The sequence below is a fragment of the Manihot esculenta genome, chromosome 3, assembly GCF_001659605.2.
Source record: "Manihot esculenta cultivar AM560-2 chromosome 3, M.esculenta_v8, whole genome shotgun sequence".
NCBI lineage: Eukaryota > Viridiplantae > Streptophyta > Magnoliopsida > Malpighiales > Euphorbiaceae > Manihot > Manihot esculenta.
Window position 1 is genome coordinate 12,687,324 of NC_035163.2, and position 17,586 is coordinate 12,704,909.

At 30.1% G+C, this 17,586-nt stretch overlaps 1 protein-coding gene across 4 annotated transcripts; it reads left to right on the forward strand.

The window, feature by feature from the left end:
• Positions 1 to 5,862: 5,862 nt before the first annotated feature.
• On the forward strand, positions 5,863 to 7,369 carry LOC110610418 (50S ribosomal protein L7/L12). 4 transcript variants are annotated; one of them, XM_021750332.2, is made up of 2 exons: positions 5,863 to 6,014; positions 6,333 to 7,369. In XM_021750332.2, exon 2 carries the CDS (start codon positions 6,440 to 6,442, stop codon positions 7,088 to 7,090), a length of 651 nt encoding a protein of 216 aa, XP_021606024.1. In that variant the 5' UTR covers positions 5,863 to 6,014; positions 6,333 to 6,439; the 3' UTR covers positions 7,091 to 7,369. The 4 variants fall into 4 exon arrangements, with proteins under 4 accessions (XP_021606024.1, XP_021606023.1, XP_043810493.1 ...); XM_021750331.2 differs by having other exon boundaries at positions 5,869 to 6,027; XM_043954558.1 differs by having other exon boundaries at positions 5,872 to 6,014; positions 6,344 to 7,369.
• The last annotated feature ends 10,217 nt before the right edge of the window (positions 7,370 to 17,586 follow it).

The window sequence follows — 17,586 nt, forward strand, 5'->3', positions numbered from 1 at the left end:
CCGAACTGAAATAACTAAATTTTTAAAATAAAAAACTGAATCGAACTGAAATAAATAAAAAATTAAACCGAATTTTTAAATTAATTTAATTCAGCCAATTTTTTCAGTTTAAATTAAATACTGATCACCCCAATTAAAAAACACTATAAAAAAGCCCACCAATAAGCCTAGAGAAAGTAAACCCTAGAGCCCAAAACCTAACTCGAATGATACACCAATAAGAGAGGAAAGCACTCGAGCATTGTCGTTGGAATTAAGCTCTCAACTACAGTAGGAGAATTCAGTGTTCTTCCAGAGCCAAAGGCATGGAAATAACTTTAGCTATAGATTAACACTCATACTAAAGCTTCAAAGAGATTCTAAAAGCTTAGTTGATCAAACCTTTAATCCACCAAGATTTGAGTCATAACCTGCATAGACAGCATTAGTGCATGGCCATGAGAACTAGAGGACCAACAAAAAGAAAGGTTTTCCATTTCAAACTATGTCCAACATATCAGAGAGACCTCTCTCCTTTTTAGTGAGGAGAGAAAGTTTTGCATGCAGAGCCTCGAGATAAATAAGATTCCTACATACCAGATAACAACATTGACTATGAGAGAGGTAGCAAATCGAACAACATTAATAAGACTGAGATGGGGATTAACTTTGATGATCCATTTGCTTCTTCTAGAACCTTTGGTTCTCATGAGTACTCCATGAGAGACTATACTCTATTGTTGAGTCTTGATAACAACTGGAGAGCGAGATACATACCTCAACAACCTAAAAGACCAATTATAATATAGAAAAGGAAGAAAGAAAATAATTTATGTTAAAGATAGCTCTCATAATCCCAACACGTATTTGTTCACAAATTCAACAAAAACTTAAAAAAAAAATTACAACTCACTTGAGAAGGGGAATGAAACCATAGCCGGACAGGAAGAAAGGGGAGCTCCCCTTACCTAATGGGGCTGAGAGAGTTGTGAGGATACTGGTAGAAGAACGAAAAGAACCCTAGAAGGAAATATATATATATATATATAGGGAAAGGTGTAAAAATGTATCATGTAGTTTCACTCATTTTCACTTTAAGATCTATAGTTTAATTTATATCAAAATAGTACTAAATGATATCGTACTGTTAGCAAACAACAACAATTTTTAGACGCTGTTAAGAAATACTGATGATGACCGCTGGATTTCTCCACCCCGGTCAAGGGCCAGGACCACGGCAATAGCCTATCATCCAGAGGCCCACACACCATCTGCACAAAACAGGCCCGGTTCGTCCAAACCTTAAGGCCGGACTCCACTTGGATTTCTCATCCAGGTCGGCCCGGCCTGCCCAACCTCTCATATAGATCCCCTTTTGGGCTCAGTTCTCATCTCACGGCCCAGCCCGGAACCAAGAGCGAGACCTATCTGCCTGCCTTGCGAACCCACTCACGCATGCGCACAGGGAGAATCAGAAGCCGTTACTCATGAGACAGGTGCCTGATATCCTCGTACGTCCATATCTGTATAGCAGAAACTCGTGGCCCAATGGCGGTGATTCCGTTATACGTCACTAGCAAACGAAAGGAAAAGAATAAAAGGGGAGACCCCTCCCTAAAACCTCTAAGTTTTTTTTTTTATTACTTACAGAACCTCTGTAAAATCCTATTTTCTGGATCTTGGATTATCAACTGACATAGCAAGTAAAATATAATTATTACTTAAAAGATGAAACTACAAAAAAAAAAAATCATGTGTTTCACTTATTTTCACTTCAGGATTTATGGTTCATTTTGTGTTAGTACTTTGTAATATGATTTCCACGTCAGCATTTCTTACGGTATCCAGAAATTATCATTATTTTCTAATGGTATAATTTCACGAAATATTATTTAACATAAATTGAACCATAAATGCTAAAGTAAAAAACTGATAAAATTACATGGTACTTTTTAATAATTGAACCATAAACACTAAAATGAAAAATTGATAAAATTACATGGTAATTTTTAATATTTTCTCCGTATATGTATATATATGCATGTGTACATATATATGTATATATATTTGGAGTTTGCTTTTTCTCTTATTTTTAATTTTTTATTTAAGAATTATCAAAATTAATAGATATATATTTCACTTTTTAAAATTCAATAATTTTGATCCATTTGTTATACTATTAAATTAAAATTTTCTTAGTGCATACTTAAAAATATTATTTTTTTAAAAAATATAATAAAATAAAAAAACAAGTGATTTCTAAAAATTAGTGAATATTTATATCATTATAATTTAAAAATAAAAATAATTTATATTTAAAAATATAAAATATTTTAAAGTAAAAATATAAGAACTCAACTAATCAATTTTTAAATAATAATAGTGGTACATTCAACGTCTTTTTTTTTTTTTTTTTTTTCTCTCGAGGCTTCTCAAGGCTCTTAGGATTAATTTCCCTTCTTTATCAACATCGCGACTCCTTTTGCCCCTCACGGGCACAGGAGCTTCCTCCTCCACCCAGGGCTAATTTCCCCTCACGGGCTAATTTCCCTTCTTATAATGGGGTTATGATGAAGGTCTACTTATAAATTTGCATGCTTTCATGAACTCTTGGTTTAGTTGTTTGTTTTGTTGGCTTTTAAGGAATGTGCTTTAATATTAGATTCTAGTGGATAAGATATCATCCTTGAGGTTTAAAGTGTTTGCTAAGATTTTCCTTAACTGTCATCTCTTCCGATTATAAGAGATCGAGATCCCGAGCTCTGCATCTTATTATGCTTTTTCTTATCCTGAAGTCTTCTTGTTGATTTTGTTTGATTTTTAAATTTTTTGCATGTTCTTTATGAAAACAGTTTTGAAAAGGCTCCTCCATAGTTTTGGAGTTTGATGTTACACAACAATCGTTCAAAATAAACAGTGAGTCGTCATCATAAAACATGACTATGTGACAAGAATTTGATAAATCGATATGCGGTCTCACTTGTAGAAAGGAAGATTTAGACAACTATGGCGCACGAAACCGAGAGAAAAGAAGACCCGAGCGCTTCAGGTCGGATGGACTCACCCTCTTAACTTCAGGGCAATACTCCATAAGAAAGTTACCGTTAACAGGTACAATCCAACAAATCCCCTTTACGCTTGCGATCACGGGATTCCCTACCAATTAGTCGAGGAAGATCTCTTACTAACAAGCCGCTCATATCATTGCTGGATTCTCAGGACATACTATATTAACTCTACCTTCTTACAGTATAAAAACTAATGATCACAGAGACATAGGTATATAATTTTTTTTCATAATTACTCTTGAGTTCTAAGCAATTATATTCTCTTGCCCTTCTCTTCAAGCTTACTAATTTGATCGTCGGAATGACTGTCGTGAGCACTCACTACCTCACATTCTCTTTCTTGTAGGTTTAGCCAATCATAGTATAATTTTATTTTTTGGTCGTATCATTTGGTTCCGTTGCTGAAGAAATCCATTGAATTCTCTTTGTTCATCTGGATTAAAATCAGTCTCTTATCCCTTCTCTCTTAAAAAAAAAAAATCTCTCTTTTATCTCTTGAAATGGCCGGCAATTTACGAGCTGCTGCTAAGATTGCTACCAATAAAGACACCATCAGTTCTTCCACTCCTGGTAGTGGATAAAACACACACTGTATGGTCAATGAAGCAGATCTTAACAATCTGAATATTGAGCAAACGCTATAGTACGTCAGAAGGTTGCAGATTACTTTCGAGCAAAGTAAAGTTCAGGAAGGAGGCTTCACTCATAGCTCTCAAGAGAAGGGAGGAAGCCTCCCTTAATACCTCAAGAATGACCGGGGCAATCCAAACACTAATATATATATATATATATATATATATATATATATATATATAAATGATATATGATTGCATTATATAAATTTTTTATAGAATATCAGTTTATGTCGTTTATTTCATTAATCTTTTAACAATACAATAATGTTCATACAAACTCTCATGTGACTAACCATATATTATATGAAAAAATAATAAAAATAGTATTTAATATTCTTGCCAGCCGAAAAAGTTGAAAAAAATATTTTTATTTAAAAATATTAAATTTAATAGGATAGAATTGTTTCATATTTCAATATAAAGTCTATTTTATAAAAAATAATGTTATCAAATAAAATACATAACTTTATTATTAAAAAAAACTTTTATATAAATTAAACTCAATATCTAATAAGAAATTTATTTTTATTTTAAAAATTAAAAAAATATATTTTTTCACCATTTATCTTATTACGCTACTTTAAATAACATAAAATTAAAAAACTGATATTCTTTTAACTTTAATAATTTTATGTAATTTTTAAAAATTTAAATTACTAAATTTGATTCATTTAAACACAATACAATAAAAATAAATAAATATATCTTTCATAACACTTCATTAATATTTTGATAAAATAATATTTAAAATGAAAAATATTTTAAAATAATATTGAAAAATATAAATCATCAGAGTCTATAATACTGAAAAATCAACGATCGATAAATTACAATATACATTTCAAAATTTTTAAAATAAAACTTTTGAAATATAATGAACTAAATAATTATATTAAAAAAAACAATTCAATATATTTTATAAATTAATAAAAAAATCACAAATTAAAAATAATATGTTTTTAGTAATTAGTGAAATAAAAGGCTTTAAAAACAATCCAATATTGAGATAATATTAAGAAATTGAATATTGAAATCTATAAAAGAAAATTTTTGATATTTTTCTCTTTAAATTCTTTTTTTTCTTTTATTGTAATTCAAAAATTTTCAAATAAAAAAGTTTCATAAAAATATTCAAAAATTATTTTTCCTTAAAATGCATGAAAAATATATTTTTTTAATTTTTCTCTATTTTATTCAAATTAATTTTATTATTATCCGTATATAAAATACCTATAATTTGTGAGCCGTTATCCCTTTATCATCCCAAATATCTTTTTCACCCTTATTCTTTTATTTGTCATTCCTTCCACAACTAATATGTTTATCAAACTTTATATTTAATTTTTTTTCATTTATAATATTATAATATTATAGTTTTAATACTTTAATATATATATATATATATATATATATATATATATATATATATATATTATAATAAAAACTAAATATTAAAATATTTTATATAATATTTTAACATAAATATTTAATTATAATAATTAACATAAAAAATTTAATTATAAATATATAATATATAAAATCTACATTTATCTAAGTATATAATTAAAATTTAAATAAATAATAATTTTATTATTTAAATTAATTTAAAGTTAATAAAATTTAAAATTTTTATATATTTAAATTTATAAGCGGATGATAATTTTATAAAATTGAATTCCATTTCAAAAAAAAAAAAATTTATAATTGAATTTAAATTTATAGTGAATGATAAATTAAGCAAATACTTATTTCATTATTTGAATTAATTTAACATTAATAAAAAGTTTAAATTTTGAGTTACATATAAAGACTAAAAATTTAAATATATATTTTAAAAAAAAATTAAATTTATGGCATAAAATTATTAAAATAATATATTTAAATATTAAATAATATTAAAAAAATAAAAATAATATATAAAATTTTTAGATAACAATAATTATAGAAATATATATTTATAAATATAATTCATTAATATTATAATTTTTTAGATAATATTGATTACATATATAATAAATATATATTTATAAATATAATTTATTTATATTATAATAAGTATTAAATATGCAACGTCAATTAAAATGAGTTATTTTTAAAAATTGGAGGTTTACATGATTCAAGACGAAAATGTAATTTAGTTATTATTGTTATTTTACAAACGTCGCCGTTTTCTTGCTTTCCAACCCTCCGGCCCTCATTTTTGTTTTCCCTTCTCGCTATTTTCTCGACTCCTGCCGTTGTGCTCCTCTTACCTCTTGCTGGCGACTGAACCACTATAGAAACCTACTTCAACCTTCCTCAACACATTCCAGTCTCCACCGCCCCCACAAAGTTTTGTTATAAAGGTTTCCTCATCCTCTCTCTGTTTCTTTTTTCTTTGTTTTTACTGGGAGATCCTCTCTTTGTTTCTCTTCTCCGTTGTAGTGTATAATATCATTATCATACAAGCGCATTGTCTCTCGCTTCTACTGCTTAACTTCTAATTCGTTGATTTTCCTGAACTCTCTGATCATGCATTTATAAGCAAATGAAGCGGAGCAAGTTTTGAATCTGTAAATTATGATTCTTATATAACATCAAATCTTTTGCTTTTGATCGTCCATTTACTGTTTCTTTTTCATTTATGTATTTATTTTTAATAAATTTTTAGGGGGACTTCAGGTAATTACTTTGCTCAAGTGATAGCTTCGAGAATGCATTCCTTATAGATTGGGCTTTCGATTAAAGGGAAATAGGCTGCGGCAGTAAATTTTACAAATGAACTTGATTTTTAGATTAAGGCATAATATACCAAATGGGTTTTCTGCAAAACCCTCATTTCGCCCACTGGTTCCATTGAACTTCATGAAACTGAATGGGGCTTTGTCTCGTGGATTTGCCCAACCTGCAAGGGTAGATGGGGAAGAGGAAGAAGTAGAAATTGATCAGAGGAGGCTTCCAGCTGATTATGATCCGGCGACTTTTGACCCCACAGAGCATCGCAGTCCTCCAACTGAGCGTGTTTTTAAGCTTGTTGATGAAATTGCGGGTCTCACTCTGGTGGAAGTTGCTGAGCTAAGTTCCATTATATTGAGAAAGAAGGGAATGACAGAGTTGCCGGTTGTGGGGGTTATGAAGGCTGGTGCAGCTGGATTGGCTGGAATGACAATGAAGGCTCCAACTGCAGCAGCCAAGGAAGAGAAGAAGCCAGAGAAGACTGTTTTTGAATTGAAGTTGGAGTCATATGAGGCAGCTTCAAAGATTAAGATAATCAAGGAGGTTAGGAGTTTTACTGATTTGGGTCTGAAGGAAGCCAAGGATTTGGTAGAGAAGACACCATCAATACTGAAAGCAGGAGTATCAAAGGAAGAAGGTGAGAAAATAATTGAGAAGATGAAAGCTCTTGGGGCCAAAGTTGTGATGGAATGACACAAAGCCATTTTGACCAATACTTGGTAACTTCTGGGAATGTTATAAATTCTGTTATTTTTTTTTAACTTTGGGCACTTCAACTTCTCAAATACTTATCAAGTTTCAGTTCAAAAATAGGAGTACGAGTGGATTTGTTGTTCAGTACTCCGTCCCCTTCTTTTTCTCTAGGCCTATGAAGTTGCAATCCTTAAAAAGAAAGAAAAAGCCTGACAGACATTTTCCTCAGTTACTATAGGGAAAATATATTCTGAATGTATGGTATCTGTGGTTCTTTCATTTCGTTATCTTCCTTTTGGTTTACATGATTCCATGGAGGACATCTAAATTAGGTCAGAATGTTGCATATTTTCTTGCTATGCATTTATGCTAGAAACCTAAGGCATTGAGATTTATCTAATAAAATGGAATAATTTCTTACTATGTTTTCTCTTTAATCATATATGCCTGGGTACAGCCCTTATAATCTTTTCTGCTGATAACTTTTTTTTTTCTTTTCAATTTTTCATTTTTCTTGAAGTATATTGAACTCTTTCATTATAAGGTTTAGGCACAGTTAATCTTGGTGACAGTGGATACTTGAGCAAGGGAAATTGAACTTTAGGTAGTTTCCATTTTAAAGCTTGATAACATATATGAAAAATATGCGTGACTGGTCATTTCAACACAAGGTTCAGATTATACTGATGGGGAAAATGAGTAGGAGATGGTTAAGGTGGTATTGAGCTACTTGGTTGAATCAAATCCCAAATCTTAAAGTAAATGCACAATACTAGAATCAGAATGTAGGAGTTCCTGTAGATGTCATGTTAAAGCTTTTCCTCCTAAGAGTTAAGTTGATCTGATGGTGACATTTGAACTATTTCTTTCTCTACAAAATAGTTGCTTACTGTTTTTTCTTTTAGGTGTCTAGATGAATGGAATATTGCATATTGCATTGTTTTTGGGGGTTTTACTTGATTGATTTGGCAACTAAAACTCTGCAAGAAATGGTATCAGACATTGTTTTTTGTTTGATGTGGATCTTAAGTTAGCAGTTACCAATTTCCCTCACATAGTAATGGGATATTTGTGCTATCTTAAGAAACTTTATATCCCTAGGCATATGCAATTGAGACATTTAAGACATTCACATTTTTATGCGGTTTCTATCTCTTGGCGTCATGATATATTTTGGCACTTGAAATATTCCCTAAAATATTTTGGTCTCATGGAAATTTGGTGGAAATAGCTGATTACCAGCTTGGAATTACTTCCTAGTGGCTTGCTGTTATTGGATGATGTGATATTATCCGGAAGAAACTTTGATTGATATTAGTAAATTCCTTGAAATTACTTTACTGTTCAAACAATTTGTTAGTTAATTGCAAAGCTTACTTTGTGTTACATCATCATATGCTGTATGCTATTGGAATGGTTCTTAGAGAAAAGAATATCTCAATGAAAAGGGTGAAGAAGGGAAAAAAAAAGAGAGTAAATTTCACTAAGAAGTAGAACGTGGATCTACCTTGTAATTCTGACCGTTCATGTATTTTCAAGAGCCCTTTTGTGATTCCATATTTGAAGAGCTTATGTTGATGTACTTAGTTTGCTAATGCCATGCCTTTTCAGAGTCATTTTCAGGTTGTACACTTTAGCTCCAATCAGGATGTCATTCTAAGAATAGGATTAGGGCTGAGCAAATCTCTATTAAAACTAAGCTGAATCAGTTTAGTTTCATTTTTTTTAGTTCTTTAGTTCGGTTTCAGTTATCATCTTAAAAAGTATTGGTTTTGGTAGAGTTTAATTAATTTAGTAAAATAAATTAACCTAACTGGCTGAAGTAGCGTACCACCTCTTAAATAGGTTGGTTGACAAGGTGTATTGGGGAAATAGTGTTTGATTCAATACCCCTTCCCCTCGCCAGATACGAATAGGAGAAGAATAAAAACTCCGGCTGAGGTAACCCTTACGTGCTCCGTTGTTTCTCCTCCAATGAAATTCCTTCACCGTGCTTCCTCGTACCCTCGAGTTTGTTTATCATTTGTGATTCTCTAACGAGAAAATTATTATGGGTGTTCCTATAATTTATAAAAACATGCATTACTTTCTGTATTTTCTAGAAGCCGGGTATTTAGTTCTTATAATTTTAAAAAATTAGTTTAATTTATAATTTAATTTTTATAATTTTACGTAATTTAATAATTTAGTCTTTATTGTTTGAATGAATAAAGCAAATTCGTCCTAAAAAATAATAAACAATGGTGATTTAATTGTATTTTCATGGTGGGGATTAATTTATTAGTTTTTTAAAATTATAAAAATTAATTTATAGATTTTACTAAATTATAGGGACTAAATTATAATTTATTGAATTACTATTTAGTTTCTAAATTATTGAAGTAACCATTCTACCTCTCAATTTACAAAGATACATTGATTAGTTTGTCTTTTTCAAACAATCACTTTATCTAGTCTTTTTTGTGACTTGCACGATTAAATAATTATAATTGTAACATTATTGGAACTGAATAATTATATTTTGAAATTATAGTGATTGTTAAATAAAAACGCTTATTTCTGTTCAAATATATTTTTTTTACAAATTATGGAAGGAGAATTTTTTTATATATAATTTTAACCTGCATTATTTTTATAGGGTATTACGTTTTTTAAATCATTTATTTAATTTATACTTAGAACTCACCTGTGAATCTGATTATTTGTGTTATTTGTATTAATTGATGTTGTAAATGACAAAATTTAAAAGGATGATTATTGATTTTTCTTGTATGTTTATTTTAAAATGGGTTTAGTTAAATATAATTAAATTATTTTATTAAAAAATATATCTTAATATTTGAGTTAAATTTGATTTGAATTTAATATACAGTGAAGTTTTCAAGATTTTATATTAGTCTAAATTCTAATATCGGTCTGATCGTATGAGATTGAGTCATGATATAAATAGGGATTTATAATATGTAATTTTCAGTTAATTAATATTCAAAGTATTTTATGTTTATTTCTTCTTACTTTTATTAAAAAATACGAATTCATAATTTATCACCATTCTTAATGTGGCATTTTAAATTATTATTTTTCTTTTTATGGCGACTTTATCTTATCGAATGAAAAATAATAATATATTATATCTTTTTTTTTACTTTTATTTCTTATGTATAATGGTAGATTTTGTTTATTACATTAAAATTTTAAACCTCAACCAAATAATAAGTGCTTGACAATATTAGCTAGGTTGTTAGATAAGTGTCTCCAACTAGCTAACTTGCACCTTAAGCCGTTGCCTTGTTTATATTATTTAACGAGTTCTCCTGGACATGGCAAATAATATATTTACATTTTTTTATTATAAGGACCTTGGTTATGCGCATTGCAAGTGTGTCAATAATGTATCCAAAGAAGTGATCGAGTGTGCCACATGTTCCTCTTGATAGATATAGATGAAGCTTCACCTTTGACATGAGTTAAAATAAATAATGTGGGCTCTCAAGATCTTAACAAGTCTTGCGAGTGTTTTCATCAACCTTAGGAGAAGTTAATGAATTTCACAGTGACATGAAACAATTAGTCTTAAATTTTACAGTAGATTTGAACCGGATATAATTTTTGCGGTTTACGTTCGATGGAGAACCACGATAATTTTTCGGAAAGAGAATTTCGAGACGCACGACTTTTAAAAATGTGACGAGAGCCGCATGCCTGTTATAAAATTTGATATGAAAATTTTATCGTTTAGAAGGTTAATTTCATATTTTAATTATTTTTTTAGATATTTTCATAATTTTACATATTATGGTGGAACGAGAAAATACCAGTAAAGAGGGTAAAAATATAGGGGCGAAGGACAAAGATCAGATCGGAACTTAAAATCTTTGAGATCCTCTAACTCTCCAATCTTCAGACCATCTAAGTATGGTTTTAGTATCTACTCCACTAATAGGAACCAATTTTAGATCTTGGTATAGAGCCATTATGATAGCCCTAAGGACCAAACAGAAACTAGAATTCATAGAAAGCATTGTTATTTTGTCTGATAGAGAATCTGATTCCTATGAACAATGGAAGTGATGTGACTTCATGGTCACATCCTGGATTTTGAACTCTATATCCAATGAGTTAATCAATAGCTTTATTTGCACGGCTACAGCTAGGAATCTCTGGCTCGAAGTCACTAAAAGATTTGATGAGTGTAATGACTATGTAGGAAAATTTCCTTAACGTCTTAAGACAATGCCTCTGCATCTATTTATTTCACAAAACTGAAAGGGTTTTGGGATGAGTTGGGATCGATGGAAACCCTTCCTCCATGCATCTGTGGGGCATCAAAAGCTATTGATGAGATAATTAATAGAAATAGGTTCATGTAATTCCTCATGGGATTAAATGATGCCTATGGGATAGTAAGAGGTCAGATCCTAGGTATGGATTAACTGCCTCTGTAAATAAAGCTATTCCATAGTATTCAAATTTGAGTCTCAAAAGGATATTCTGGGAAGTATGAATGAGAACACTGAACCTCTAGTCTTGATGAATAGGACATAGAAACAATATCAAGGGAGGCAAAAAAAGCTTGATAAATAAAGGGGACATTGCTCCTATTGTGATATAGATGGGCATGTTAGAGATGGTTGTTTTAAGCTGATAGGGTACCCTGAATGGTTTAAAACTAAAACCAAGAATAATGGTTAGTCCTTCAAAGCAAATAAAAATATAGGATATGAAAGAAGGGTAGTAGCAGCTGTTGAGGGTCCTCCTAATGGAAAGGATACACCTCTTGACATACCTGACACATCTATTCAGGTAAATGACCTCAATGCCATGCTGAGCTTCTTACAACAGGAGGTCAGCAAACTAATGAAAGGAAAGACGGTCCTCACAGCAAATTTTCAACAGCTTAATTACAGCAATGAGTATGACTCAGACTCAGATCTAGCTGCCTTTACAGGTAACATTAACTTTAAATCTATGTCATGTGCATTTTTTTCATAAGCACATCAATTGGATTCTTGACACTGGTGCCACTGACCACATGTCTTCAAATTAATTCCTTTTTAAATCCTTAAAGTTTTTGAATAAACAAGCTTAAGTTTACTTACCTAATGGTAATACTGTGAAAGTCTATTATACTGGTTCTATCATGCTTTCAAAAATATATGCACCTGGAAAATGTTTTGTTTATTCCAAAGTTTAATTATAATCTCCTTTCTATTAGCAAACTGATCAAAGATTCCAAACTAAGTTAGCAAACCAATCAAAGATTCCAAACTAAGTTGTCTCTTCCTCCCTACTTGTTGCACTATTCAGGACCCTTTAAATAAGACAGTGGTTGATGTGGGTAAGGAAGAGGCAGGCTTATACAGATTAAATCAGATGAGTTTTTTGCTTGCTAAGATTGATAAACAATTAGTTGCTATTATAAATATCATGCCTGACATACAATCCTTTATGAATATCATGCTTTCTACATCTTCAGTTAATAAAGAAAGCCTTATTTTCAATGCTGAATCTTATATGTCTATTGTTAATATCATTGATTGACATGATAAACTAGGCTATGCATCTCTTGGCAAACTAAAACATACTAAAATACTTAAACACACTGACGGTAACCCCTTACAGTGTCAAACCTATCCTCAGGCCAAGCAGGCCAGGTTGCCCTTTCCCTTAGCCACACTATTGCCAAGTATGCCTTTGACCTCCTACACATAGACATTTGGGGACCTTATAACATAGAAAGTATCACAGGAGCCAAATATTTCTTAACTATAGTTGATGGCCATACTAGGGCTACTTGGAATTTCTTGATGCACCTTAAGAGTCAAATTGTTCATATTTTATCTACCTTTATAAGTATGGTGCAAACTTAATTTAATATTTATGTTAAGACAACAAGAACAGATAATGGATATGAATTGCTTAGTAATGAATGCTCCAAACTATTAAGTCAAAGGGGAATAATTCATCAAAGAACTTGTCTTCATACTCCTCAATAAAATGGAGTAGTTGAGAGAAAGCATAGGTATATTTTGGACATGGCAAGAGTCATCAAAATTCACTCTCATGTTCCTAAAACCTTTTGGTCTGAATGTATCCTCACTGCCACCTATTTAATAAACAAACTTCCTATGGCTCAATCTGGGTGCTAGAGCCCTTATGAACGACTCTATGGGAAGGTCTCTGATTATTTCCATCTCAAAAAGTTTGGATGCCTTTGTTTTGCCATAAGAACAAATACTCACAAAGACAAATTTGGTAGTAAGCCCATTAAGGCAGCCTTCATTGGCTATGCCATTAATCACAAAGCTTATAAACTCTATGAGCTAGCTACTAGTACTATCTTTGTTAGTCGTGATGTTATTTTCTATGAACATATTTTTCCATTTAGAACATCACCACTTGCACCAACTGTGATGCTATCTATTCCCATACATGATTCAGAACATGTCCCAACCTCGCCATTACCTTCTCCTCCTTCTCCCCCTCCATCCTTTTCTAACCCACCTGGTCCTCGAAGGTCATCTAGAGTTACTAAACCTCCTTCTTGGCTGGAGGACTTTGTTGCTTTAGCAACCACTACTGTCCATCCTTCTCTTTTTTCAATCTGCCTTACACCTTCATACCAAACATATGTTCTAAATATTTTCTACATTCCAGAACCTACTACTTACACTCAGGCATCCCAAAATACTAATTGGATTAATGCAATGCAACATGAGTTGTATGCACTAGAACAGAACAACACATGGACAGTTACAACCCTTTCCAAGGGCCAGAAAGCTATAGGTTGCAAATGGGTATACAAGGTAAAATGTAAACCCAATGGTGAAATTGATAGATTCAAGGTCGATTGGTGGCCAAGAGCTATAACCAAATTGAAGGTCTAGACTTTAAAGATCGATTTTCTCCTGTTACAAAATTGGCTACTATAAGAATTCTCATTGCCTTTGCTACTCATAAGCAATGGCCTATGTTCCAGCTTGACATAAACAATGCTTTCTTGCATGATACTTTAAAAGAGGAAGTTTATATGCATCCTCCACAGAGGTATAATAAGACCTTGCCAGTGCAAGTGTATCTCCTGAAAAGGTCTTTACGTGGTCTTAAATAGGCCTCTCGGCAATGGAATCCTGAATTTACAAGCTTTCTCAAATCACTTGGTTTCAATCAATCTGCCCATAATTATTGCCTTTGTTAAATGCACTAATGCTTACTTTCTGGTATTGCTAATATATGTGGATGACATTAATCTTACTAGTACATCCATCACTGCTATGATTGAGGTTAAACATGCCTTGCATTCCAAGTTCACCATTAAGTTTTGGGTTTTCTCAAATATTTTCTTGGCCTCAAAGTGGTTAGGTTCTCTAATGCCACTCTTTTAAGTTAAACTAAATTTATTTCTATATTCTGAGGATGCTGGTATGCAATCACGCAATCCAGCCCCATTCCCTTCCTAAAGGCTCCTTTCTCTGGATATAGGAGATATTCTCCCTGACCCTCATGCTTATAGACGCTTAATTGGGAGATTACTTTATGTTAATCTAACGAGACTTGACCTCAGTTACGTTGTTCAACATCTGAGTCAATTCATGTATCAACCTAGAAAGCCTCTTTGGGAGGCTGCTATGCATGTCCTTTGATACTTGAAAGGCATTATACATCAAGGTTTATGTTTCCCTGTTATTGCAACAATGCCTCTCATAGCATGCTGTGACTCTAATTGGGCATCTTGCACTTTTTTTTTGAAAATCTCTCACTGAATTATGCATATTCTTTAGCTCTTTGTTGGTTTTTTCAAAAATCAAGAAATACACCACTGTGTCTAAATCCTCCGCTGAAGTAGAATATCGAGTAATGGCTAGTACCATTTGTGAATTATTGTAGATTTCTTATATTTTTCAAGACTTACAGGTACCTATTTAGCTGCCAGTCCCTTTACACTATGACAACAAGGCTGCCTTGCACATAGTTGCTAACCCGGTTTTCCATGAGCGTATTGAAACATATTGCTATCGATTGTCACATAGTACGTGAACAACTTCAGCGCAGATTCATTTATCCCTCACACGTCTCAACCAATGCTTAGCTTGCAGACCTACTCACTAAGCCATTGTCTTCATATCAACATCAACAACTGTGTTCCAAGTTGCCCCTGGTCTCTATCCCAGTTCCAACTTGCAGGGGGGTGTAGAGAATGCATGCTAAATGATGGTTTTATTGTATTTTACGTTTGTGTTCTTTTGGTCCAAATAAATAGGGATTGTTTTGTATTTTTTCTCAACTCTCACGTGTCTTACTTCACGTGTGTTGTAGGACTATATAACTCCTCCTTGAACAGGTCTTAGACCAACTCCTAGACATTCATTACAATTTTGAACAAAATCAGACATGTTTCTTTCTTCTCTCTCTTCAAAAATATTAAATTATAGAGCTTTTTTTCAATCCATGCATTATAATAAAAATAATTATCAAACCAAGTAGAATCTGAAAATATTTTCAAATTATGTGTGTCAAAGGGACGTGTTCGGTAATCATACTGCCGAACACACTTATTCGACACCCATGGTGTCGAACAGGTGTCGAACAAAGAGCAGTTCGACATTATGAGTGTCGAACAGCCACGCAACATTGTTGTTCGATACCAATGGTATCGAACAACAACGACCCTTGCCACGAGAGCAGTTCAAACTGCTCCCGTGACTGATGTGGTACCTTGGATGCCGAACACGCTCCTGTTCATACATGCAAGTGGGACATATTCGGCACTCGAACATGTCCACACGCATATGAAAAGCATGCAAAAAAATTTAAATTTTAATATTTTTTAAAAAAATTAAATTTTATTAACTTTTTAATTATATTTATCTTAAAAAATTACATTTTATTAATTATTAAAAAATATTAAAAATATATAACATAAAATAAAATTAATACTAATCAATTTAATTATTATTATAATATAAAAATAAAATAAATAATAATTTTAAAATAATTAAAAAAAATTAAGACGGATGATAATTTTTAAGAATCTAAATTTTTATATTTTAAAAAAAATTAAATTTTATTAACTTTTTAATTATATTTATCTTAAAAAATTACATTTTATTAATTATTAAAAATATTTAAAAAATATAACATAAAATAAAATTAATACTAATCAATTGAATTATTATTATAATACAAAAAATAAAATAAATAATAATTTTAAAATAATTAAAAAAAATTAAGAAGGATGATAATTTTTAAGAATTTAAATTTTTATATTTTTAAAAAAATATTAAATTTTATTAACTTTTTAATTATATTTATCTTAAAAAATTACATTTTATTAATTGTTAAAAAAATAAAAAAATATATATAACATAAAATAAATTTAATACTAATCAATTTAATTATTATTATTATATAAAAAATAAAATAAATACTAATTATTATTATAAAAAAATATATAATTAAAAAATTTAATAAATAAAATAAAATATAAAAAATAATAATTAATTTTATTTTATGTTATATTTTTTTAATATTTTTAATAATTAATAAAATGTAATTTTTTAAAATAAATATAATTAAAAAGTTAATAAAATTTATTTTTTTAAAAAAAATATAAAAATTTAAATTCTTAAAAATTATCATCCGTCTTAATTTTTTTTAATTATTTTAAAATTATTATTATATAAAATACATTTTATTAAAATAAATATAATTAAAAAGTTAATAAAATTTATTTTTTTTAAAAAATATAAAAATTTAAATTCTTAAAAATTATCATCCGTCTTAATTTTTTTAATTATTTTAAAATTATTATTTATTTTATATTTTATATAATAATAATAATAATTAAATTGATTAGTATTAATTTTATTTTATGTTATATTTTTTTAATATTTTTTAATAATTAATAAAATGTAATTTTTTAAGATAAATATAATTAAAAAGTTAATAAAATTTATTTTTTTTTAAATATAAAAATTTAAATTTTTTGCATGCATGTAGTTCGACACCATGGGTGTCGAAAAAATGTGTTCGGCAGTATGACTGGCGAACACGTCCCTTTGACACACAGAATTTGAAAATATTTTTGATTTTACGTGATTTAATAATTATTTTTTTTTATGATACATGAATTGATAAAAAGCTCAATTATACAAGTTGAAAAATTATTCGGATAACAATTGGATTTGAAACGAGTTTAGATTTTGACAATGTTAATCGAGATTGGATTTAAATAGGTGATTTTCATAGATACCCTATTTATTTACATCCCTGTCCTTATACTTAGGCTCAAACTTTAAAAAATTGAATTCTTCTCGGCATAAACCTCAAAGTTGTGGCAAAATGATATCTAAATACTCCCCTTTGTATGAAAATTGGCTAGGAGTTTGGCTATTTCCTTTCCTCGAAATCAATCAGAAGATCAACTTTAATGTAATATTTAGACCTTGCCATCTAGTTAAAACAATTTTAGATTAGATGAATTGTTTCTCACATGA

Bases quoted from the DNA above. Each gene is read 5' to 3' on its own strand.
- LOC110610418 (XM_021750332.2), top strand. From the start codon at position 6,440: ATGAACTTGATTTTTAGATTAAGGCATAATATACCAAATGGGTTTTCT.